This window comes from Plutella xylostella, chromosome 20 (genome assembly GCF_932276165.1).
Source record: "Plutella xylostella chromosome 20, ilPluXylo3.1, whole genome shotgun sequence".
Taxonomy (NCBI): Eukaryota; Metazoa; Arthropoda; class Insecta; order Lepidoptera; family Plutellidae; genus Plutella; species Plutella xylostella.
Window position 1 is genome coordinate 7,178,865 of NC_064000.1, and position 27,482 is coordinate 7,206,346.

At 37.0% G+C, this 27,482-nt stretch overlaps 1 protein-coding gene across 1 annotated transcript; it reads right to left on the reverse strand.

Annotated features, from left to right (window-relative positions):
• Positions 1–36: 36 nt before the first annotated feature.
• Positions 37–27,482, reverse strand: LOC105392195 (orexin/Hypocretin receptor type 1). The gene is made up of 8 exons (XM_038109736.2): positions 27,238–27,482; positions 9,687–10,293; positions 6,899–7,046; positions 6,363–6,504; positions 5,706–5,818; positions 5,061–5,160; positions 2,036–2,148; positions 37–1,421 (listed from the first exon to the last, which is right to left on the reverse strand). The coding sequence occupies exons 2-8, from the start codon at positions 10,227–10,229 to the stop codon at positions 1,255–1,257; spliced, it is 1,326 nt and encodes a 441-aa protein (XP_037965664.1). The 5' UTR covers positions 10,230–10,293; positions 27,238–27,482; the 3' UTR covers positions 37–1,254.

The following is a 27,482-nucleotide window of genomic DNA, read 5'->3' on the forward strand; positions in this document are numbered from 1 at the left end:
TTTTAAATGAAACATTAATTTTTTTGGTAGTACGTATAATAAGGGTACTTAGGCAATATTTACAGTTTATTATCTTTTAGGTATAAATAATACATAGGTAGCTAAGTAGGTTTACTTAATCCTAAACCTAATAATTTAAATTAATAATTATGCACTTATGTATATTGGTACAAAACTTAGCGGTTAAAAAATTATTACATTATAATACAACGTTATCATAATTACCGATCTCTCATATAAAATCACTCGTCACAACACAACACTCTGTCATATGCCTTCCTCATCTAACACCTGGCCACCCTATTAATATTACATTCTTGCCATGCAAGTTTCAACTAATTTTCTTCAACGTTTTCTTCAAAGTAATCGGCCACAGTAGCCATACAGATCGACGCGCCGCTCATAGCTGTTTCCGGGCCTTTATTATACATAAAAAATCTCTTTTGCTCAACTTAGTTCCAATATTACCCCCAATAGGTATAACAAAGGACCATTCTTCGAGCCAATCACAATAGGGCTGTGCTGTATTCTATACTCATGTTCTGCTTATCTTGACGTTCTCATACCCCGGTTACATGGCATCTTTATCGACGTACCTATCATTTATGTTGGTACTCTTTTAACCTTTTGCGTCCCAAAGTCGCGATATCAAGCCTGACGACAATAGATTTCTATCGCGACTTCGGGATAACAAGGGGACAAGGGATACAAGCGGTTATTACACATTCCACCAATGCAATAGCCGTATTTATCATGAATCAGTATATACCAACATATTTATGTAGATTGCCAACGGTCTCGCACAGCCAGGATAATGTGGCACAGGCAGATACCCCAATAATGTCCTCTATCCAACTACTGACTACCATTTTGGCGGATTGTGGAAAACTGCCCCTCGACAACCTTTTCAGCTAAGTTTTCTTCATCATCATCATCAGCCTATAGCACTGGACGTAGGCCACTCTCAAAGCACGCCACAACCAGCGAGGCCTAATAAAAAAGGAAGACGTAGCTAGAGCTCAACTTGCTGGCCACCGACAGAGAAGGCAGAGCCTGGAGCCATCCCTATACTCCTCGGAGGAGTAGCGGGAATGAAGAAGAAGAAAGCACGCCACTGGATGTGACCTATAGTTTTCCACAATCATGACCGTGGTGCCCTTTTGCAGTCTTCAAGGTCTATGTCAAAAGTTTCCACTCGAGAAACCCACGTAAAGGAACTTCACTGCCTCTCAGACTAGAATAGAAGGGTTATGTCTAATGGAAAGACCTCGAAGACTTCAGCTCCAGCCCTTGCGAGGAGACCACCTTGAGGGGGGTGGGGGTGTACGAGATGGTCCTCTTCATGGTGGAGTTGAACTTGACGAAGAGAGTGGACCCCGACGCGCAGCAGAACGACTGGCGGAATTGCTTCCGGAATTTGTCTGGAGGGAGAAAACAGAAAGTTGGTTAAACATGGTTTGTTTTATGAGGTATCTGTCAGCCTTTTTTAAAAATGTTTAAAGTTTATTTTATAAGGTATTGAGTGCTGTAAACATTCTATTTTACGTGTGTGTTTACGTGTCTTCATCGTTATCTTCATCGTCCACTGCTGGACATAGGCCTGTGCAAAGGAGTCAACACTCCTCGGATTTCCTCTTACAGCTACAAAAGTCTGCTTGTCTAAGATCGTTGCTCCAGCGGTCGTCACACCATGACTGCAACGATTTGCAACCACGTTTCGGTTTAGTATGTAAAGAGTCCACACTTTTCTAGTTTTGCGTTTACTCTACGCGAACTTTACTTTACCTGAGCATGAATTTTCATCGTGACCGTGAAGTAGAATTCATCGAGTAATTTTGTATGAAAAGATGAACTGCGCCCCTGGCGGTTGGTAGCAGAACTAAAATTTATCTACAAAATTCATCGAGTAATTTCACGTCACGTTAATGATGAAAATTCATGCTAAGGGGTCTGATGCCTTGCCTTCTAACAAAGTGAGCAATTGGCCATCTGGGAAGGTAGCCTAAGAAATATTTCAAAGGTTTAAACCACGTACCACTCATGAAGTTGTAAATGAGCGGGTTGATGGCGGAGTTGGCGTAGCACAGCACGTGCGACACGAGCGCTAGCAGCGTCATCGCGTCGTCCTGCTCCATCACCAGCGTGTATCTGTGGGGGGAAAAGAGATGGATAGATGTTTTAATTAGTGTGTAAAATCTTAGCCAAATTTTCAAAATTTTAGATTTATCTTCGATTTTATCTGTACTACCGCAAAAAACTTTAAACACTTAACAAGTATTTAAAACGAAATTTGACAGATTTTGTAGGCGTTTGACTGCGCTAAACATCTTTTATATACTGTCTTAAGTTTTTGTGGTAAGGCCCTACTTATATCTTTAATGTTGGAGGCCAAGATCCACTTCGTGTAGCTGAGCCAAAGGAGTAACCATATATCTATAAGTACTCATTAAAAAAACGGCGATACGGCTCGTAACCTATCACAAATGTAGAGCGAGTCACCTCTGACTACCCCTTCGGGGATTACAGTCGTGCTCGTGAGAATAATATAATAATATATTATTATTCTGTATTTGTATGCATAATAAATTGTATATGTTTTTTTAATAAAATATCGTCGCTATAACTGCTAAAAGCAATTATCTCTAAATTCTGCTTGAAATAACTTAACAATACCATATTACAGGGTTTCGCGCTCTTTCATCAATGAAAACCTGCCATTTTATAATTTAATTGCTTTTCTAAGTATAGATTTACGATAATATGGGCTGCAAGAAAAGAGCCTACTCTACTTTTATGTTATTATAGGTAAGTAATAGTAGAAACAAGGTGACTCGACTTTTGAAACTCTAGTACATATTATAAAAACAACTATTATTTTTTAAATTTACACACCATGTATAGTGCCACAAACTTATCTGTTCCGGTGAGAGCTCCCGTAATTGTCTAATATTTCTTGATTCTATAAGATTTTAAGTAAGCCTGTAGTGGTAATTCACCCTTTCGGTTTTAATAAATCCATCTAATCTATATCAATATATAATTCATAGGTAAGTAATGAGATATGGATCAATTTAGTTCGCTCTCACCGGAACAGATAACTTTGTGGCACTGTAAGCATTGATGAAATAAATAATAAATTTCCTTGCAGCATATAAGTGTATCACGAAAACGTTAATATATTATTTAAAAAAACCAACCCAATAAGGACAAAATTACTCAAGTATAATAAATTACGGAAAACTTTTTGATCTTCCCCAGAATTCCAAGAAATTATTTATGCTAAACTAATATTATACACATGCCTTCATCACAATGTACATTTTCCTTTAAGTAGAGTTTAATTGCTTTTCTTCTAAGAATGTTCTATGTACAGTCAGGAAAAGAGTAGGTATGCCACCCCAGTGCAAACACTTTAATTTTAATGATCAACTGACTAATAAAGCGTGTCTTGATAGCATTGCTTTCAATTGTGTTTTCAATTAAGGAGTACAATAATACCACGTGCTTTTACGGTGATGGAAAACATCGTGAGGAAACCTGCACATCTAGATTCTAGATGTGTATCCTAAGTGCATTGTACTTACCCAAAAAACGGCGATATGGTTCGCAACCTATCACGTGAGTACATATGTGCTGCGAAAAGTGGGTGGCTCGCTTGTGAGCCACCTCTGACTACCCCTTCGGGAATTTTAGTCGTGAGTGCATATGTACATATATGTATATGATATGATAGCATGCCCAAGAGGTCTAATACGACCTAAATCGATACGGAAAAATTATGATATTCACCCTTCATGATTCTTCTACCCATGAGCTTTAGGATCAAAAAAGTTTGCGCTGGGGTGGCATATAAAAATATCTTTTGCTGATTGTACCTACCTAACTTTATTATTGATCTTGCATGTGTATGCTAATTTATTTAAGCAATATTGCTAGATGTCTGTTTCACACGAATAGAGACTTGCTAAATGTTTAGATTGTAATGATATTCAAATGATGTTTAATATTAGGTAAGAACTGGTAAGGACGTAGTAGCATTTTTATGTATGTCTGATTGCAAGCAACAATTCTATGTATCTTAGAAGAGGGTAAGAATACTATGATGTATCTTAGAGAAAATACTAACTATGTACTTACGTTATATTTATTACAATTTTATTGAACAATATAGTCCGCTACACAGTGTAGGCCACTTTTTAATTCGACAGTCATGAGTGTGAACGACAATAAAAATAACTAAGTATATTACGTATGTTACAAAATTAAGTGTTGTAAGTAATAAAAGGAGTGCATTATTTTTATAAGTATGGATTTTGAACAATCATAGCTAACCTTCAATCATCTTTCCAAAACGACTTCGTTACCGCAAATAGACAAGACACCATTCAACTTGTAATACCCCACTTTTTCAACGAGGGTCAAGGGTCAAACAACCTACCTGAGTACCGACAGCACATGTACGGGAAAGTATTTTACAATATCTTTCAAAACGATGTCGTTACCGCTAATAAACACACAGAATATACCGCTTAAATTATAGGGCCTTACCACAAAAACTTACACAGTATTTAACAATTGCGTAGCGCTGTCAAACGCCTACAAAATCTGTCAAATTTCGTTTCAAACACTTGTGTTTGTTGTGAGGTAGTACGGTAGTACAGATAACACCCCACGTTTTCTACCAGGGTCAAACCACCTACCTGAATACAGACAGCAGATGCACGGGGAAGTATTTAATGATCTCTTTTAAAACTAAATTGTTACCGCAAATAGACACGCTGATACCATTGAATTACAGTCCAACTAGAAAGTCATGAAAATAAAGAGTACGATTTTGCAAAGACTTTTTATCATTGTCAGTTATTTAGGTACTTAAATACATTTAAAAAATTAAATACCGATTGATAATGGCTTTTTAACGGATTTGTACTTTAATAAATATTATACATCTATCAAATCATAATATGGTCTTTAACAATTTGCAAGGATCCACTTCCGTTTTCAGGACTTTATAGTTGGACTTTATGACACCCCTCTTTTTCTTCAAGGGTCAAACCTACCTGAGTACGGACAGCAGGTGCACGGGGAAGTAGCACACGGCGAACATGGCCACCACGGCCACCAGCATCTTGGCGGCCTTGCGCCGCGTCACCAGGCGAGCTGGAAGATGAAAGAGCCTTGTTGAATTATGCTGACGGTACAATTTGACTTCTTATTATATTTCTAGTAAGTATGTGATGCACTGCACACAGCTATACATTAAGCACCCTATGACAGATCATGACGTTTGATTGGCAGATGCTTATTATTGCTTATGCTTGGGGAAAATTCATTTTCCCTTGAAAAGCAAAATGACAGATAAAATGTATGGATTTGACAGCTGTCATAAGGTTATTTTCTTAGATACTTCACTTTAGGAATCTCATACCGAAGTCCTACAAAATGGTAACAACGAGCTTTATCATTTCAAAGGTTTGGGTGTAACTCCATAAAAATAATATTAAAATCTAATGCTCCCATTTTGGAGTAGGTACACACTACACAACCTGCAGTTCCAGTGTTATTCAGAAAATAAGAAGCTGGTTGAAATTGCTATCTTGGAAGACAATTATGATGATGTCGTCAATCCGGACAAAAATACCTTACGATCGTAATTTGGTCACACATCTTCGGCTACTTGGAGACACCATAATGAAGACGCTAACCTTGCTCGGCTGTGGCCAGGGAAGCAGTCTCGCAGCAGCCAGGAATGCGGTTCGACCTCCAGAGCACCCGCACGATCTGGCAGTACGCTACGGTCATCAGCAGAAGCGGTATTCTGGAAATTGTATGCAAGATTCTGTTATGCTGTGGTGTGAATGAAAATGAGAAGTGAGTGAGAGTGAAATTATTGGAAACCTATCTCCCAACTTAAGTAGGGATTTGTTTAGTTTTCACAGCTGCACCCGATTTCGCGTATGGCTGCGTGGCATAAACGGAACACTTGATGGTTTTTTAATTCCCATGGATAACGATACAAGCGTACAGATACAGCTACAGCTTTTGGAAAGCTGTTTTCAGAATACTTATTCTATATCGACATATAAACTGTGTAAACTGTTCAGTAAAGGTCAGGAGCTAAATTACGGTACGGAGAAATTGCAAATATCAGGATATATCTTCGTTTGAAATAAGATATCATTATTTTTATTTTACTATTTTGTCAGGGCCGTAAATTTGTATACTACCTATGTGAAATAAGAACTTGATATCTTTATCCATTTCTGAGAAAACGATGATGACAGACAGACAAACTTTTTTTGGTTCCCTTTTTCCTTTTGAGTTACGGAAACCTAAAAATAACCCTCGAAAAAGATACTCACGTGTACATAAAAAGCACTTTGAAGATGTGCCACACGAGGTCGCTGGTCTCTGACCAGGTGGCCATGCACTGCACCAGGTACTCCAGCTGGAACCTCAGCGGCACTGTCTGCACCACCGTCAGCACTAGCAGCTCTGGGGCGTCTGTGGACGGTGGAAGAGTTATAAATGGAGGCTATTTGGAGGCAATGGAAGATTTACTGTCTATTCGATCTTTGTCTTAGCATCTGGAAAGAACAGATTTTCTATAACCTTCTCGACTTCACAGATCACGCATTTCTATTATGTATTCTCATAGGTGTCTCCACACGACGATATTATCGCTGATTGGTTGAGTGTGCGCGAAACATCAACTCGTCACGATTCTCTCGCCTATGGAGATAGGATAACAGTAAAGTTGTCGGGTGTAGGAAGGGACCCTTCCCCAGTGAATTATCAACTGTGCCTTATACACCTCACCCTTACGGCATAGAAATTATATTTCGTATCAAAGCTAGACAGAAATTAAATTTATAACATTACAGTAGCATCCACTTACTAAATGTGAGAGCGATGATCCATATCTTCAGTATGGTGACCTTGGCCCAGCCGGTGCTGGACTTGAACCGCAGCGGGAGGCAGATGGCGTACCAGCGGTCCAGCGAGATGAAGGTCAAGGTCAGCACCGACACCGTCACGGACACCGACTGGAAACCACACGATCAGCTGTTACAGATGTCTAGTACAGGTTTGATAGTTTGTCAAAAGGTTTACGTTTTCCCGCGCCTCTAGCGGAAACTATTATGAAACTTTTGAAAGATAAGATAATCCTGAACCTCCTGCAGGTTGACTGGTAGAGAATGCTCTTAGCATTAAGTCCACCTCATTGTACATCTACTTTTGTAAATTGTGCAATAAAAGCATAAATAAATAAATAATGTATGTAGATTTGCAAAAGTTTCATTTTACACCCACGGGTGATAAAAAAGTTCCACTCACAAAATGCCAACACCAAACGACCAAAATTTTTTCAAACATTTATTTTAATCTAAAATTTGAAGAAAATATTACCGTATTTAGTGGGTAATCCTGATGCTCTGTTAAATGAACTTCAATGTTGCAGAAGGCGTCATTAAGCTAACCTTTTCCGTTTAGAAGTCATTTGGTGATTTTCTCAGTGGAAGCTTTTCATTGCCCGTGAGTGTATTATGTCACCTATGACAGATTTTAGAGGGTCTCCTATTCAGGCATTGACAAAAGAATAAAGAGGACTTGGCATAAAAATCGGTACTTAAAAATATATCGTCGTCTCTTTTTAACTTATTGGTGTTATCGTACGTAAAAAAAAGGACAACAGTAGTTTTGTCTTTGCCTAAAATTACAACATTGCGATCGGTCGCCATGTTGATTGACCAAGATTGACATCCAAACACAAGGTACTTCAGCTGTCAAACAATTTGTTTGTTTACATTTTTCAAGAAAAAAGCCGCCATTTTAATTGACACCAAAGTTTAGGTAAGCGCATTTTTTTCGTTGATATGGCATGTCCTCTCTTTATTCTTTTGTCAATGTATTCAGGAGAGTTATTGATAAAAAATGGCGACAGCTGAAAGAGGGTGAGGTCAGACGGTCATCAACTTTTGTTTAATGACTTTTGGAAATTTGAACAGATTTAGTAATAATTCCGCCCTCGACGAGAGCAAAAGCAAACGTTTTTTTTTCAACACTAGTGCTACGATATTTTATTATTAAGTAATTATTTGAAATCTTGATTGCACATAAAAACATACACTCACGTGCAAAGAAACAGTTCCATTTATAGTGCCACAAACTTATCTGTTCCGGTGAGAGCGAACTAAATTGGTCCATATAATCTATGTCAATATGAAATTCATTAGTACAGTAAGTAATGAGGTATGGACCAATTTAGTTCGCTCTCACCGGAACAGATAAGTTTGTGGCACTATACGAACTGCAGACTTCAAATGGACCCATTTTTTTTAATTTATCATAGCTAATCTAAACAAAATCTTTACCTATTTAGTTGGTAATATTCTGATGCACCATTAAATGTACTCAAGTATTAAAGAAGGCGACATTAAGTTAGTTTTTTTCCGTTTACGAGTGTTTTGATGATTTTCTCAATGGAACTTTTTCATTGCCCGTGAGTGTAGTACAAATGCGAACTTAATGCTATTAGCATTCTCTACCAGTAAGTTAACCTTTGATAGACGATGGAACTACTCAAACATGGAACTTATCCCACGCCGCCTTTAATATTTAGAATGTTTGGGCTTAATATAACACTTTGCAACACCCTGTAGAAATTCCAGTAGTGAGTAGGTACCAAGCCGACACAGATTTCAGGCAATATCCGCCCTAAGAAAATTCCGCCCTAAGGAAAGTCAAATATATTTTTCCGTGAATTTCCGTTGTATTTTCATATCAAAGCCCCTAATTTTGGTTTGTATGTTTGTCCTAATTAAGCGCCGTGTTCTTGTCAGTTAACTGAATCAACATACAGTTAATACTGAATAAGTATTAAGTTTTATTGGGGGTCACAGCTTCCTACCAAAATCGGAGTGTTTGCGTAAAGACGTAGATACCTTCCTACCTACTTACAATCTTAAGGCGTTTATAATATTAATAGGATTTAGGTTGCTAATTTTTTGCTGATATCGTCGGTATACTTTACTATACCTACACCAAGAAGCAATAATTTTGTAACTGTGCTTAAAATAACAAACTAAAAAGTTCTTACGATTACAGGCTCTTTTGTCCAAGAAACCCCTAAAATTTACTTTTTTGTGGTTTAATAAGATATTAAACCACAAAAAAGAATTAAAATTAATTAAGAATAAAATAATAATTTAAAAAATTGCAGCCATTTGACGTTGGCATTTTGTGAGTGGAACTTTTCCATTGATCGCGCGAACTTCGCCGGAAAAAGCTAATCAAAGAACTTATATTATTTCAGACCAAACCCTTCTTTGTGTTTCGTCTATAACGTAATTAATTGCTGGCTTAAATCATGTCGTTGAACTTCAACTTCAACCTTTTAGTGAGAAGGCTTTCATGAAGGTTACCTAAATTAATGAAATTATGAAAGAAATTCGGTTGGTATTTTGAATCAAAGCTTCAAGTTTGGGATCTATCTCTAATCTTTAAATACATATTAGAATTTAATTGGATATGACGTGTAGAAACATAGGCCTTTGGCCTTACCAACTAAACTTAATGCTAAACGCTCTCAGTTGGAAAATGCCTTATAAATGTATCAAATTTAGTTTTAAACACCCACTAAACAAGGTATTAATTTTTTTTATAGTTACACATTTAAAATTTACCTGAAAATACAGCAGCACCTTACACAGAACATTCCCCAGGAACCATGTCTCAGTAACATCCCACAGCACCGTCGGCGGCAAGCAGAACAGTATCACCATGAAATCAGCCAACGCCAAATTAACTATGAAATAGTTCGTCACAGTCCTCATTGTCTTGTCTCTGTACACCGCGACACATACTAGAGCATTCCCTAATAGTCCTGTCACAAACACTAGCGAATGCGTTGATATAAGAACCCACTCATATGCTTTCGGGTAAATGTAATTGTTCAGCATATTCTTGTATTCTTGCTCTGTCATGTTGCAATAGCTTTCATCTCCGACACACGTTTCGTTTGCGTCTAATGTGTTGGCATTTGTTTGTGCCGCCATTTTGTTTTCCTCTATTCCTTTTGTGTTATTGCCGTTATTTATGTATTCAGTGATTTTGTTAACATCCTCGTCGACTTTTTCGTATGTTCTAGTGTTATTTTCTTCTGCTTTGTTGCAGTGGATTGTGATGAGTAGAAGTAAGAAGTTCGTGGAAAATTTAGTTAGAATCATGGTTGCTGCTTGAGATCAGTTGGATAGTCTGCGCGGATAGTCTTGTAGTCACATGGTTGGATATCTGAAACAAAAATCAGCAGTAAGTAATAAGAGAAATACACGTATCATTATATTGGTATATCTAGTATGTAAGTACGATATGGATTTCTTTATGGTTATGGTACGGTGAAGGTTTCGTGGAGTACAATGTTTCAAAAAAAACGTCTGTTAGTGAAATATCCGTAAGTTTTTGCCGCAGTGTCCTAAGTTGAAAACAGCATCACTCCCTGCGTCATTACAGTAACATTGGCAGTGAGCACTGCATATTAGACCCAAAAAAAATAATTAAGTACGGTGGCCTGCGCCTAAAAGTATACAGGCGGAGTTCTTAAAATAGCGATCCCTGATGATGAAGGGACCAGCTACATCTGTTATAAATCCGGGGACGTGTTGTGTCTGATATGTGTAGCAGTGGTATTTATGTGGATGTGCTTGAGCAGCATGTGAGCCTGAGATCGCTATTTTAAAAACTCCGCCTGTATACTTTCAGGCGCAGGCCACCGTACATCCAGTCAAAAAGGGCACCCCCCTGTCGCACCCTGCTCAAAGGTCCCCATTATAAGTAGTAGCTGTCGCGCCGTATGGCCACTTCTCTTGCGACTATGGGACTCTATATGGAGTGATAAATATGTCTAAATATCCATCATCACAACCCGTAACGTCCCCACTGCTGGGACAAGCGTCTCCTTCCAATGAAGGAAGGGTTATAATTATGGCTAGTCCACCACTCTGGCCTAGTGCTGGTTGGTGGACGGTGATGGTTAGGCATGGACTAGGCCTATAATTATACGAGTATGTGTATTCTGTATACTTCTTCTTGTATACCTACTTCTACTTTATTTAGATCATAAACATGTTGTAATAGGCTAAGTTTTTGTCAATAAATATATTCTATTCTATTCTATTCTATTCTATTTGTGTTTGTCGATCGCCAATTACAGAGATACCTTAACTATGATGTTGAGACGAGAATAAATTACTCATAAGTCGATAACCCTTTAAAAGTGGTTTCTGATTGTTGACACGGCAACCAACTACCGATAACAACGAAGGAAATATTAATTATATTTTTTATAAAACTTTTAAAAGGTTCTAGGTAAATATCAAACTACTAAAAGAGGGGAATGGCCTCAGCATCCTCATTGTATTTTGATTTGATTTTTTTGAAGTTATGTTTAGGTAATTCGATCTTGATCGCAAATAATCATAAAGTCATGAGAAAGCCCCGTAAGGGTCAACGCCTACTTTCGGCATCGGCAGGCATCAGGAAATATCATAATACATTAACTTCATGGAAATAAAGTTGATTTCTCTATGATAATATGGACACTAACAAAAATACCGCTTCAGCAATTATCATGGAAATTTCTACTTTATTGCACGATGTTAATGTATAATGCTATTTTTCATCAACAATCATGATGCCTGCCGATGCCGATAATGGGCGCCAGTACTCCAGTGGCATGCTTTGGGAGAGGCGTCCCGGCTACGTCCAGCAGTGGACTGCCATAGGCTGATGATGATGATGAAGTACTTGGAACTAAGTTTGTGAGGTGACTTTGTGTAAGTACATAATTATGTTATGCCATGGCAAAGTCCTATGTCCAGACGACTAGATGTTGATTGGCTGTCGATGATGAAGACGATATTATTATATTAAGTAGTATCAATATCAAGATAACCGGATGGCGTAGTGGTTAGTGAACCTGACTACTGAGCCGAAGGTCCCGGGTTCGATTCCCAACTGAGTCAGATTCTCGGGTCTTGGATGTGCCCGTAAAATGGCAATAGGCCCGCCCTCTATTACATTGGGACTAATATATCACTGGCGAAAAGTGGGTGCAGCAATGCACCTCTGCCTACCCCGCAAGAGAGTAGGTACATTAGTACAAGGTGTGAGTGTTTTTTTTATGTTTAGTTAATTCGATCTTGATCGCAAATAATCATAAAGTCATGAGAACACTCTGTAAGAGTGAGAGCCCTGTAAAATGCTATTGAGTGTTGTCGATCTCTTTTTTCACAGCTGGCGTGTCATAAAATGTCAAATAACAGATGCGTATCACGTTATAAAATAGAATTAAAAAAAAAATTAAGCTCATATTAAGTATTTGGTACTAAGTTTGTGAGGTGACTTTGTGTACATTTATGTTACGCCATGGCAAAGTCCTATGTCCAGTAGACGACTAGACGTTGATTGGCTGTCGATGATGAAGACAATATTATTATGTTAAGTAGTATCAATGTCATTTGCCTTTTTAGAGGGTTTTAATACTGAATTATACATGCACTCAATGAAATTTACGAGCTGAGAAACGAATCCGAAAAAAAATAAACAACTGTAAACTTTATGACCTGAAAATACAGCCTTTTTATTACTGATGTTATTATTATGAATTGTAATATTTTACGTCTAGAAAGCTTAAAGTACGGTGAGAATTTTAATATCGGTACAGTCTCCCGAAGAAATATCTGACCGATCTGATCTGTGGGGGTCCACATAGTTCAATTAGCGGTTACTTTGCTGAGAAGCGTTAAATAACATGTATCTTGGCAACCTGTCAAACACATGCATAGTGTAAACTTCTGCATATACAGGGTGTTGCAAAACGAGGAATACTAAGCTGAAACCTACAGCAGCATGTTGTATCTAAGCCCGGAAATGAAATCAGTACTTATGTCAAAATTCGCGAAAAAAATAAATCCATAGAAACTTTGTTGGTCACGGGACCATCCTGTATATGCCTATGATGCCCAGCCATAAATGTTTCAAGGGTGATACTGATAAGATAAATATATCTACATATTATATGATATCTAATCAGCAGATGGCAGATAGTTCTTGCTTCTTTAAGTAAGTACTTTAGCAAGAAAGTCAAGAACTACCACACAATAGATTTTATTAAAAGCTGTTCATTCTATACTGAAGCGCAATAATGAAACGCGTATTAGGTATACGAGTACATACCTAGCCTAAAAAGGGACCCATCTCAGTATTTCATTATTATTTTAATCCCTTTTTAAACGTTTTCTTAACAAACGCTCCACCGCCTACGCCATTTCAACTAATTTTCAACTAAAATAAATCTTTGCGTTGCGTCGATTGATTTGTATGTTTTTGTTTACACGTTCACAGGATGGATATCTATCAGTGAGCGACTGAAAACAGGTCAATGCACCTTTAATACACTCACGAGCAATAGAGAAGTTCCAGTGACAATAGCACAAGTTTAATTCCGTCTGCATTATTGAAGTACATTTAATAATAATAATATAATAATTATGTGGCGACATCTCACACACAAATATCTGCCGGGAATCGAACCCGGGACCTTCGGCATAGCAGTCAGGGCCACTAACCACTACACCATGCGACCATCAAATTTAACAGCGCATCAGAATATTACCTTCAAAAACTTAAGTAAGTATTAAAAAAAACTAAATTGCAAATGTTTTAAAAATTTGGGTCATAATTTTTATAACTGGAACTTTTTCTTTCCTCGCGATTTAGGCCTTTCACTAGAAGCGTCACAACACTCTGTAGGTCTAGGACAGGTTTGATAGTTAGTCTAAAACTATAAAAGTTTACGTTTTCTTGCATACTAAGTGGCGCCTCTAATGGAAACTATCATGAAACTTTTGACAGAAAATGTATGCAGATGACTGGAGAAAACGTAAACTTTTTTCGTTTTCATAATAAATAGCAAAACCCGTACTAGCCTCCTGACCCCGAGAGGTATAAATGTATACACTGTTATAAAACTAAAAAAAAAATACTACTGAACTGTTTTGTCACTTTGTCAAAGAACAAATTGTTTAAGGGATAGGTACTTTATACAACTTTAAAGGAATAACAGGGATACTCCATAAAACTTTTAATATAGGTATTTTTAAACTATATATTATATTTTTTTTCAATGTGTCACACGCCAGGTGTCAGGAGGCTAGAGGGTCTGGTCTGTCCTCGGCCTTCCTCATTCACTACATACTGCTTGTCTAAAGCCGTCTGTCAAGCTCAAGCGAAATGGACATAATTACCAACGCTACTTTTTCCTGTTTGCTCGTTCTCTCGAGAATTCAGTGATATCCCTATGGAAAAAGATAATTGTCTGCTATGCCGAAGGTCCCGGGTTCGATTCCCGGTTGGGGCAGATATTTGTTTAAAGACAGATATTTGTACTCGGGTCTTGGGTGTTGATATTTATATTTAATATCTATCTATGTATTTGTGTAGATATATCAGCTGTCCGATACCCATAACACAGGCTCTTCCTAGCTTGGGATCGGATGGCCATGTGTGCGATGTCCCCACATATTTATTTATTATTATTTATTATTATAATTATTATGGCATAGTCCTTCCAAAGTCGAAGCGAGCAACAAAGGTCTACTGACCATTGCTAGTAGGCAAATGGCATATTATCAATACTTTCTTTCACCATACCAGTTAGATTTAAAAAATGATAAACATAGAAAAAAATATTATCTCGGTATATGCAAGCAAACATTCTGAAAAGCGGATAAATTTATGTATTTTTTTCAGCAAATGCCAGTTTTAGTTTTTCTTCTGGCTCGGTCACGTCCAGAATTCCACTACGCGCACAAATATTTTTACGTTACACATTTTTCTATCCGTATCTGTTACGTTATTCAGCTCAATGGAATCCCAATGGCCCAATGCAAAATATAGATGGAATAATTTCTATAATATTATGTACAAATGAACGAGCAATCGAACAGCCGTGTGATCTTTCTTCCCATTCGATTCGATTAAGTATATTAATTTAAGTTCTATAAATAACATATTTAGAATAGTTATAATTTGTATGATTTTTGTGAAATTTTAATAAATTTATCTTATCTTATCTTATTCTTATCTGCTGGCCTAGCACGGGGCGCAAGACTCACATCAATACGTGACATAAGCTCTCAAGGGCAGGTGAGTGAAGCGCGATGCAAAACTTTGGTCACGTCTCGCGTATAATATATTCCCTGGTAAGTACAATTACCCAAAGACATAAGTTTACCTATCAGGGCACACAGATTGTTCGTATATATACGAACCTATACATATACAGGGTGTCCCAAAAGTCAACGTCATCCCTTAAAGGGCTGATAGGTCAGCTCATGAGAGGCAAGAATATCACAATATGACCTTAGTAAAAACTCGATAATTTTCGAGATATTGACACTTTTATAAATTTGCTGAAAATCGACACCTTGGATCAGTTTTTTGCGTGCCGCCGGTACAAAAATCCATATTGTTAGAATTTGTTTGGTGTTGCATCACCCTGTATAGCCCAGCTTTTGATCGCAGTCAAAAAAAATATCGAGTAATGCTGTATGTTTAAAAAAAAACACGGTTTTCAAAGTCATAAAAGGTAATCGTATTTTTTTATAAACAACTTTGACTCTACATACTGTAAAAAAAATATACCACGCAAACCTGGCACCTTATTTTAAAAGATTGCTCATTTAATGCAGTTTCCAAAATGGTATGAAACGTTGCTATTGTTTCAATTAACAAAAAAGTTATTGCTATTTTAGTACAAAACGACCTCGATGTAAAATTGTTTGAAGCAAATTTATCTGACTGAATTTATTAAGGGTAAGTCATGTTGGAATGAGTAAAAGTAAAATAAGTGGTGGGGTCAGCCGTGGCAACAAAGATGACGCAAAAATAGCTAAGAAAAAACTTACCAAACTCTTATAAAACATATTTTGCGTTTTTTACACCTTATTTAAAAAAAACAAACATTTATTGACTTTTATTTTTATTTCTCAAAATAATAACACCACATTATTATATTAAGTACATAATCAGCAAAAAATAATACTCATTAATGGTCATAATCATAATTTTGAGAGTTTGGTTTTGTTTAACAATAACTTTAAAATAAATAACAAGTAATTAGAGGTACTTAATGTTAATGACAAACTGATCTGTCCCTTTTTGGATACTGTGGGTGTACAATGTACACGTGTAAGCGTTTTACTTGTACAATATCACACATTAGCACTTCTCAGGAATGTACGCTACCATGTGCTACATTTATGGGGAATGTGGAGTTGCTATAGTCCACTTTTCTCGAGAAAGATACTCAAAATGCGTTTTTTTTAATTCTGTGACAACGTTGTCTCTTTTCCCACTCCCGGCCACACCATCTATTTTACTTTTACTCATTCCAACATGACTTACCCTTAATAAATTCAGTCAGATAAATTTCCTTCAAACAATTTTACATTGAGGTCGTTTTGTACTAAAATAGCAATAACTTTTTTGTTAATTGAAACAATAGCAACGTTTCATACCATTTTGGAAACTGCATTAAATGAGCAATCTTTTCAAATAAGGTACCAGGTTTGCGTGGTATATTTTTTTTACAGTATGTAGAGTCAAAGTTGTTTATAAAAAAATACGATTACCTTTTATGACTTTGAAAACCGTGTTTTTTTTAAACATACAGCATTACTCGATATTTTTTTTTACTGCGATCAATAGCTGGGCTATACAGGGTGATGCAACATCAAACAAATTCTAACAATATGGATTTTTGTACCGGCGGCACGCAAAAAACTGATCCAAGGTGTCGATTTTCAGCAAATTTATAAAAGTGTCAATATCTCGAAAATTATCGAGTTTTTACTAAGATCATATTGTGATATTCTGGCCTCTCATAAGCTGACCTATTAGCCCTTTAAGGGATGACGTTGACTTTTGGGACACCCTGTATACATATAATATATACCTACCTACCTCTCAGAGTTGAAAGATAAATAATATTTTTTCATATCACCTGTCACTCATCAGTGGAGCTAGGTATAGTGCCACAAACTTATCTGTTCCGGTGACAGTTCAAGTAAATGTCTAATATTTCTTAATTTTATAAGATTTTAAGTTTGCCCGTAGTGTTAATTTGCCCTTGAGGTTTTAATAAACCCATCTAATCCATATCAATATACAATTAATTAGTAAGTAATGAGATATGGATCTCACCGGAACAGATAAGTTTGTGGCACTATATAGTATATTGAAGTGTTTGTGGTGGGTCATAAACAATTTTGCCAACTGTACTCCACTCTTTTCGCTCTTTGAGATTCTTGGAAAACCAAATTAGATTTTTTATCCCTAAAACATATTGGATTTTCAGCCATAAGTTTAATCACAAAATCAAATTATTGTATATTTTATTTTTATAAATTTAATTACCTCCTTTAAAGGGAGTTGCAAAAATTATTTGAAAATTCCTGTTTTTTATTGCTTCTTCATAATTATGTAAGTAAAATACCAACAAAGTTTCTATGGAGAAACAGATTTTTATTCGCGGATTTCCAAAACTGGTAGAGCAAAAGTTGTTCAGAATGTATAGAATACCTTTTTTGTAACACCCTGTAGTTATTTATACAGGCTGGTATGTAATCAGTACCTACTGAAGCCAAAAACAGCAGGAAACATGATATCAGTAGTAAAATATGTATTTAATTTTGATACAGCGGCCTATTATTTAAATTAGATTTATGTAAAAAAAAAGTATACATGCTATTAACACTTTACTATGGACTACTTTGTCCGAAATAAAGATTTATTATTGTCATCGTCATAATTATTATGTCATACCCATCACGTCCCCTCTGCTGGGGCTCGGGTGTCCTTTCAAAGCAGAAGGGCAGGTCCAGGTCAGGTTTTAGGCCTGGTCCACCACGCTGGCCTAGTGCGGCTTGGTGGACCCCACCAAACACAAGCTACCTTCCTATACTTAGTATTATTATTGCAGAAAGGTTAGCTGGAAGAAGGCAATAAACCCCTCCTTTCTTAAATACTTTCACTGCGCTCTTGTTATTAAATGTTAATCATAATATTATTTTATGCAGTAAACAATAATGTTTTGAAATAAAACTGATAAGCCTTCTGTGAGCACTTATAAAATCCAGAGCTTGTTCATAATTTTCCAAAACCCTGAACGACTGCAGCACTTCAGAATATAATTAATTTTCCATTTCAATTTATTAATAAATACAGGCCATTGTCCGTTATATTATCTTTTGTTTACTTGCAGATAAACATTTAATTAAACATCGCGAAATATCGTTATGATAATGATACTTTTGACGTGTTTATGAAATGGGAACTATTATTAGTATCCAGTATTAAGGGCCGGTTTCACAGAAATCTGCGATATGGGTGTCGGACAGCTACATCCTAATCCTAACTAATATTATAAATGCGAAAGTAACTGTGTCTGTCTGTTACTCTTTTTATTTTAACGCCAAAACGACTGAACGGATTTAAATGAAATTTGGTATACATAATATATGGTCTAGTCTAGACCCTGAGAAAGAACCTAGGCTGCTTTTTTAACGGAATTCCCACGGGAAAATCTTTTTAAGGCGAAGCTCGCGGGCACAGCTAGTATTAAATGAACACAATATAAACATTACATTTAGCACCCGAGTCCCGAGTACAAAATGTGTGATCGAACCCAGGACCTTCGGCATAGCAGCCAGGGTCACTAACCACTACACAACTCGGTTGGCCATGCTCTGATGAGCCGTGACAACGCTGTATACATATACAGGGTAATTGGTAAGTAGACCTGATCCTTTCAGGAGGTGATAGAGGAAGGCATTTCCAGACGATTGAACCATATAATGCATTATCCGAAACTTAACCATTTCTAAGATATTTACCCCCTTATTCATAGAAAAGTTACAAGACGTTTTAACTAATAAACTGTTTTGTCCCTCTCTGTCAAAGAACAAATTGTTCTTTGTCGGAAAGGGACAAAACAGTTTATTAGTTAAAACGTTCTGTAACTTCTCTATGAATAAGGGGGTTAATATTTAAGTTTTTTTTTTAAATTGTCAAAATTCAAAAAATCTTTAAATATTAAATATCTTAGAAATGGTTAAGTTTCGGATAATGCATTATAGGGTATAATCGACTGGAAATGCCTTCCTCTATCACCTCCTGAAAGGATCAGGTCTACTTGCAAATAACCCTGTATAACCCTGCAATTTGATGAAATGTCTGGGACAAGGATCGCTCAACATTACATCTTTATATGGCTAAGCTATGACGTTAGTTGCTAGCCATAATTGTGTGTGTATGTGTTTGTGTGTGTATAACATACCTACATATACTATATATACCTACCATAACAAAGCTTTGTGTGCGCACGAAATTTTATACGCCAATTGGTGTAATTTATCACTGATGTGATGTAATGACATCAATTAACTCAAACTCAACTCACTCAAACTCAAATTTTTTTATTCATCGTACAAATATAAAATTTTCTGATGAACGTCAATTTTTACAAATTACTCTTAACATGCTTAACTTGTGACACTTATGTCACGAAACATTAGCCTGTATTTCGGTGTATTATTATTATTAAATTCTTCATTGCACAAAGTAAATTGGTACAAAGGCGAACTTAATGCTAGCAGCATTTTCTACCAGTTAACCTTTGGTGATGTTGAAAAAGTGATTGGTAGTGCTTAAGGCTTTTAAGAAAGAAGATGGTTTATATTGAGTGCTTAACCGAAATATTAATATCTTATAATATGGAATTTCATAAATGTTTACGTATACAAGCTTATAGAATAGAATAGAATAGAATATTGCTTTATTGAACACCACCATAAATCAGATATACAAAAAACATACTTGTAGACTAGAACTTATGTAGGTACAATAGGCGACCTAATCGCTGAGAGCGATCTCTTACAGGCAACCTTATATTATCATAGCTCCCAAACTGACTACCTGGGAAATGGTAATTAAAAAACTACTAGGTACCTATATAGTGAAAAGTCACTTGACAAAGAAACTTTCTACCTCTTATTATAAAACGTAGACCAAAGAGTACAGTACTGATTTAGAACCGGCTATTAGTCCAGACTCTGGACTCTGGACTATAACCGGCTCTGGACCCCGGAGTTTTCATATATATATCTATAGTCTAAAAAAATGGGCTGTATTAAATCTGCCTCCCGATTAAAGTAAGTACCTATACTTACCAAAATATACATTGTAACTTTGTAATGAATACACACACACACACACACACACACACACACACACACACACACACACACACACACACACACACACACACACACGCACTCACGCCTTGTACTAATGTACTCCCTTGCGGGGGTAGGCAGAGGTGCATTGCTGCACCCACTTTTCGCCAGAGTGTTATGTTAGTCCCAATGTAATAGGGGGCGGGCCTATTGCCATTTTACGGGCACATCCAAGACCCGAGAACAAATATCTGTGTTTAAACAAATATCTGCCCCAGCCGGGAATCGAACCCGGGACCATCGGCTCAGTAGTCAGGGTCACTAACCACTACGCCATTCGGTCGTGAGTGTAATGAATACACTCACGAGCAATGAAAAAGTTAAAAGATGATCCGACTAGCAAATCCTCTTACCACAGTGATAAATCCTAGTTCAATTTTACTGTTTTTAACCGACACACTAGGAAATATAAGAATAATATTGCATTAAGCTTATGAGAACAAACATTGTGCAGATTGACCACCTGAGCTGAGTAACCCGGTATCGGATAAGTGCAGCTTTTTTGTTGGTTCGTATATATAAAAAAAGCGGCCAAGTCCGAATCGGGCTCGTTTACAAAGGGTTCTGTGTAGTGCTTGCCATTTTGTGTAGTTCTAAGAACCATATTGTTCTTCATCGTTTTTGTTTAAAAAAAATGCGGTATATTCTACCCTATGTTTTCCATTAATGCACAAAATTTAAAAAATAAAGAAATAAAAAAAACGTATTTGAAAAATTTATAGGCTGTATAGTTTTTTAGATACCAGCTGCTACATACCATAATTATATAATTATGGGCAAAGTGGAAGGAAAGAGAAGGCCTGGAAGGAGAAAATGGACGTGGCTGTGCAACATCAAAGAGTGGACCGGTGTAAAAACCGTGGAAGAATTATTTAAAACAGCCGGGAATAGAGAGCGCTGCAAAGAGCTGACTGCCAACCTCCAATGATGGAGAGGCACTATAAGAAGATGATAGTTTTTTCGATAACAAAGAAGGAGTGGAATGGTGTGAAGAGGCCCAAGCAAGGGATAAGTGGAAAGTTCAGGGAGAGACCTTTGCCCAGCAGTGGGACACTAGAGGTTGAGAAAAAAAAAAACAAAGAAGGACAACGCATTCAAGCGAGATGGGGTCTTTAAAGAGAGACGAATGGACAACAAAGTGATCCTATAAGGGTTCAGTTTTTTCACCCTTTGAGCTACGGAACTCTAAACAGTGCCTCAAGCAATTAGCAGAACTTTTAGCTTCAACCCATCATTAGTCATTGGCAATGATGATTTCAAACAAACATCAATTACACCACGGCTTGTGTAAACACAAAAATCTGTTTAGCGCAAACGTGTTATGTTTACATCCAGTGAACTTTGGGAATGTGTACCAACTGATGTGTAGGTACCAGTACCTGTAGGTATTTGGACTTTTGTTTTTAAATATCATCACACTACCGAATGGCGTAGTGGTTAGTGACCCTGACTACTGAGCCGAAGGTCCCGGGTTCGATTCCCGGCTGGGGCAGATATTTGTTTAAACACAGATATTTGTTCTCGGGTCTTGGATGTGCTCGTAAAATGGCAATAGGCCCGCCCCCTATTACATTGGGACTAATATAACACTGGCGGAAAGTGGGTACAGCAATTCACCTCTGCCTACCCCGCAAGGGAGTACATTAGTACAAGATGTGAGTGTTTGTGTTGTGTGTTTTTTATCATCATCCCGTAATCATCCACTGCTGTTGATCTATTCCCCCCCATTCTTCTTAAGGCCATCTTACATACGGTCATCCGACCCCCATCTATTCAGAGCCTGTAACATGGGTATCGGACAGCTGATATATCTGCACAGATACATAGGTACATATTGTAGTTTGTGTACCTAAGTACCTTGTATCTGAATTTCAGTTTATCCTTTTATCTAGACAGACTGTCACGTATCACAATGTGCCATTATGTAAGCCATACTAATGGACTTCCAAATATGGATATTGATGCACTAAAGATTAAACTAGCATATCCGGTACACCCGGGGACACTGACGGTGGGGGGTCACTTCAGATAACAAACGAACGTATGAAAGAGAGCTGTCATGCAATCGGTAAGCTTAATACAACGAGATAGAGTCGTGGTAATAAGCGCAGTGCTCTGAAGCTTAGGAAAAAGGAAAGTCTGCACTACACACACGCACTCACGCCTTGTACTAATGTACTCCCTTGCGGGGTAGGCAGAGGTGCATTGCTGCACCCACTTTTCGCCAGAGTGTTATGTTAGTCCCAATGTAATAGGGGGCGGGCCTATTGCCATTTTACGGGCACATCCAGGACCCGAGAACAAATATTTGTGTTTAAACAAATATCTGCCCCAGCCGGGAATCGAACCCGGGACCATCGGCTCAGTAGTCAGTGTCACTAACCACTACGCCATTCGTCGAAAGTCTGCACTAATCACGACTCAAACTCGTTACATTTAACCGTTCTCCGTGGTCCACCACTCCACTTATGCGTGTCTAAATGTAGCTCTCATCTTTATCACGTCTTGTCGTGTACGTCTTGCGCCCTGTGCTGGAAAATTTTCAGATTTACTACAAGCATAATTAACATAATTACACTAATGTTTTTTTTGGACGTTTCGACCATGTACGAGTAATGTATTATGTTGATTAAGAATAATCAGTGAATAACTAAATTTGCAGCTGACTGAGTGGTGAAAGGTCGTTGGCAAAATAAAGTACTTAGGTGTTTTCTAAAATGAAGTATTTTTTACACGCACGGCTTGGTACGTAATAAAAATAACATAACCACGTTTGACGTGACTCGATTCCAAACATTCACCCCGAGTACATAGACTGAGTACTTACTACAAAGGCTTTGATACACTTATTAGGTAAGAGCTTCACAAATTGGCAAGAAACACACAAGTTTCTACGCTTTGTCTCAGACAAAACGACAAAATTAGCCTAACGAGGACGCTTTACAAGCCTCTTGTAGACTGTTGATAGGTAACTGACAGTTATTATAAGTCTCTTATAAGTTAACTAATGAATGTGTATGTAGGTAAGTACCTAACTAATGACGTATAAGTTTTCAATTTATCAATAAATGCTTTAAATTTGAATTTGAATTGAACTTCGGGCTTAGATTAAAAATGTACGAACAAGATGGAGTGTCAGTGCAAAGAAACGTCTCAACAAATAACTCCTCACTGAGCTCTTATTATGTTTTAGTTCGGATAGAAGATTTCTTGTTTTTATTCATTGGTACAATGGTTGTCATTAGGTTGAACTTAAAACGGTTTCATATTAAACAAATACGGTCAGTGTTTTGCTTTGTTTTTGTATGTGACTATGTGATACTCTTGTTCATATTATAGTGTTAATTTTAGTCTTCGGTTGTTAAGTTTTAGGTTGATTACCTATATGTAGGTATACGTATTATACTTAGTGCCAATTTCTCCATAGTCGGTTAGAGCATAACCAGGTATTAGTGGTTGACTTTTGACACATCTGTCAAGAATTTTATATGGAGATGACGTATAATTAATGAACCAATCCTGTTGCCCGAGCACAGGATTCGAAACCTCCGTTTACGTTGCGTATTGGTTGCGTATCGTCAAATGTCACTGTCAAAATGTAAGGAAAATTTGTTCGTTCCAAAAGTGGCATTTGTTTTTTCCATGTTAGGTGGAATTTCACCAAACGCTAAACGTATTTAGTAGCCTGTCATACGTCTGTCAGTTAGTACAAAATGTATTTAAAATTTGATTTAAATACGTTTAGCGTTTGGTAAAAGCGACCCTTCGTGTAGATTCGAAAATAGTATCGAATCCTATGCTCGCGCCTCTGGTCGGTTAGATAACCGAATATGGAGACATTGGCACTTACTTACTTTATGACTAAACTAGGCATTATACCGTATCAATAGCTGGATAATCAAGACTAAACGTGTACACACAGGCGCATAAACGAATCATATTTCAGGCCAATACAAACTAATAAATAACCTGATAAATTGATATTTTTTGTTATGCTTAGGCTGGGTAATTGGGCTATCCATCTATTATCCTCTAGCCCTCGGAAAATCATAAATTCGACCGTAGACCAAACAAAATAGAGCTGTAATAGTCATAAAAGTCGATAGTATTTCAATATTTGTTGATATTGCCGCGTGAATCACAACGCCTGAAAATAAACTATTTTTTCAGCTTCAAAGCGGAATCTTGAGGAAGAGTGTAGTTTTTGTTTTGCTGACTTTACTTTCTAATATCTTACTTTAGCTAATCACACCCTTCCTTAATCACTTTATTACACTGCCGAGCAATGAAAAAGTTCCACTCGAGAAATGTCGACACCAAATAATCCAATTTTTTTCAAAGATTTAATTCAAAAGTGGAACAAAACATTACCGTTTTTAGTTGGTAATATCCTGATGCTCTGTTAAATGTACTTCAATGTTGCAGAAGTAGTAATTAACCTAGCCTTTTCCGTTTTGAATTATTTTGGTACTTTTTTCAGTGGAACCTTTTCATTGCCCGTGAGTGTATGTCGACCAAATAGGCGAAATACTCAAGGAAAGCCACATTAGGAGTTTCCGAAACCGACGAGCGTGTATGAGGAGGCTTATGGATGTAGAGGAAGCGACATAAGTATGTCAGGATCGTGGCACGTGGAGGTCCATACCTAGTCTCTGCCTACCCCTCCGGGAGACAGGCGTGAGCATATTATTATGTATGTATTATGGGTGTTGATATTTATATTTAATATGTAAGTATCTATGATGTATTTGTGTAGATATATCAGCTGTCCGATACCTATAATACAGGCTCTGCTTAGCTTGGGGTCGGATGGCCGTGTGTGAGATGTCCCCACATATTATTATTCTTTATGTACTCTGAACTCCGAATCTCGGTCATTTGTTGAATATTTTGCATAATAACGGTATTGGATTAAGGGTAAGTAACTGTAAAATGTGGAAAACTAGCAGCTACAAATTGACCGGGTGGCGCAGTGGTCATTGAGTTAAGTCCTGCGCAGACGAGGTAATATCCGCCGGGTACTCTAGGCCGTCAATTTAATAGATTGCTTTAAGCAATAAGACCGCCTTTTTTGTACTATTTTATATATAAGTTGTGAAATTGTATTTTTTTCTATTATGGTGCAAAATAAAGAGTATTCTATTCTAGGTGTCTTAATAAATTGTATCGAAAAACGAAGGGCTAAAAGTACCGTACACGAAGGGCTAAAAGTACTTATCCCGTAATTTAATAAAAGATTTAGATACAGACCTACATATAGAAGGATGAAAAGTATTAGGGGACAGGACCTCGCCTTCGCAGGCCTTTAAATATGTAAAGGACCAATAACTGAACTATGGCATACCACTGGCATAACCAGGGAGTAGTGATTGACTTTTGACACATCTGCTATGAATTTTATATCGAGATGACGTTTTATTTATAAATCAATCCCTGTCGGTTAGAAAACCGACTATGGAGAAATTGGCACTTAATGTACTCCAATTTTGCAGACGGTATTACTAACTTTTCTCTTCATTGTCACTGGAACTTTTTCATTGGTCGCGACTTTCATGAGTGTATAACGTCAGAAGCTACGATAAAAATGCGGGTTCTTTCATAGTATAATTATTATTACGAACCATTGGTTTATCGATATTATCTAGATCATTTTGTGCTATGTTTATGGTGGACCGATAAATTAATAGTAGGTAGGTTTATGGAAACACTTAATTATTTGTAGTTTCAACAAAGTTAATGAATAACAACACTAATAGCTATTATAAAAGCGAAAGTTCGTGAGTGTGTGTATGTTTTTTAGGTGATAGAGAACGAATTTCAATGAAACTTAACAGTAATACAACTTATAAGTACCTTTGAATAACACAATATAAGCTAGCCAATATCTGTGGTTTTCCTGTATTCGAAGACGGGTGAAAATATCTTACCCGGCCGAGGATCGCACATTCTTGGGATTGGGACCGTAGTCGCAACAATGAGGTTGTATAATTTTGAATAATTTAATTTTAGGTTTGTCCCGAATGTCTAGATAGCTAAGTATCAATTATTGGATACATATCTGTGAATTTAACTATACTATAATAATATGTATATTTGTATCAGATTAAAATGTGATGTATCTGCGCTGGCCCAACATTTTAAAGAGTGGCGTCACTTCACTTCGGCCCTTTGCTCCCCAGCAGAGAATGTGAATAAGTAAGTACCTAAATGTTATGAAAAACAATCATTACCAATTAGGTAATTAATCATGAACTACACTTTTCCACCGCTGGACATAAGCCTCTATCAAGGTGTATGAGAGCACTTTTCTCAGCCTTATTCATCCAACTGTTCTATTCGGTCAGTCTAGCGGGCTGGAGGGTGTCCCACGCTTCGTTTCGTGTTCTTGGTGTTCACTCTTCTGCCCCAGAAGTTCAGCAAATCTCACAAAGCATAATTCTTAATAGCCTCCTCTTAATATTCATTACACTAAATTGGATATTATATAAATTATTGTTTTAGTTAGAACAGCTTCCCAGAAGTACTTTAGTCAATTGAGTGAAATTCTCGAAAGTAATTAAATTCCGGACTGTACTTGTCAGTTAAAATGTAGAGAAATTAGGAATACAGCTTTTAAAATTTGGACCTTATTTTTGCAGTAAAAGCAAGTACCTAGGTAGTAGCAATAAAAAAAAAGATCCCGAAGAATTGAGAACCTACTCCTTTTTTTGAAGTCGGTTAAAAAGTACACCGAATTTTGTGTAGAGACTTTCTACTGTTCTATGTATTAATTTAATTTATTTACAAATTGGAAATTTGAAACGGTATATCCTGTTAGTTCATAAAAAAATAAGTTTTAATAATAATAAAAAATCAGATTAGTAATTAAGAAAATACTTACATCAAACCATAGAGGCAAATAAACTATCCGCTACAAACACTTAAAAAACTTAATAACTGGCCACTACGAAAGACGAAAAAACTTAATTTAATAATCCTGTGTTCCTTAGAGTTTAGGAGTCTCACAAGCACATTCGATTTTTAAACAGCTATAAATTTTATTTTCTTTTCGCGCAAGTTTAGCGATTCGACCAGCCAGTCCGGCTAGAAGCGTGTTGGCGGCAAAAACTCGACTGACGCTCACAA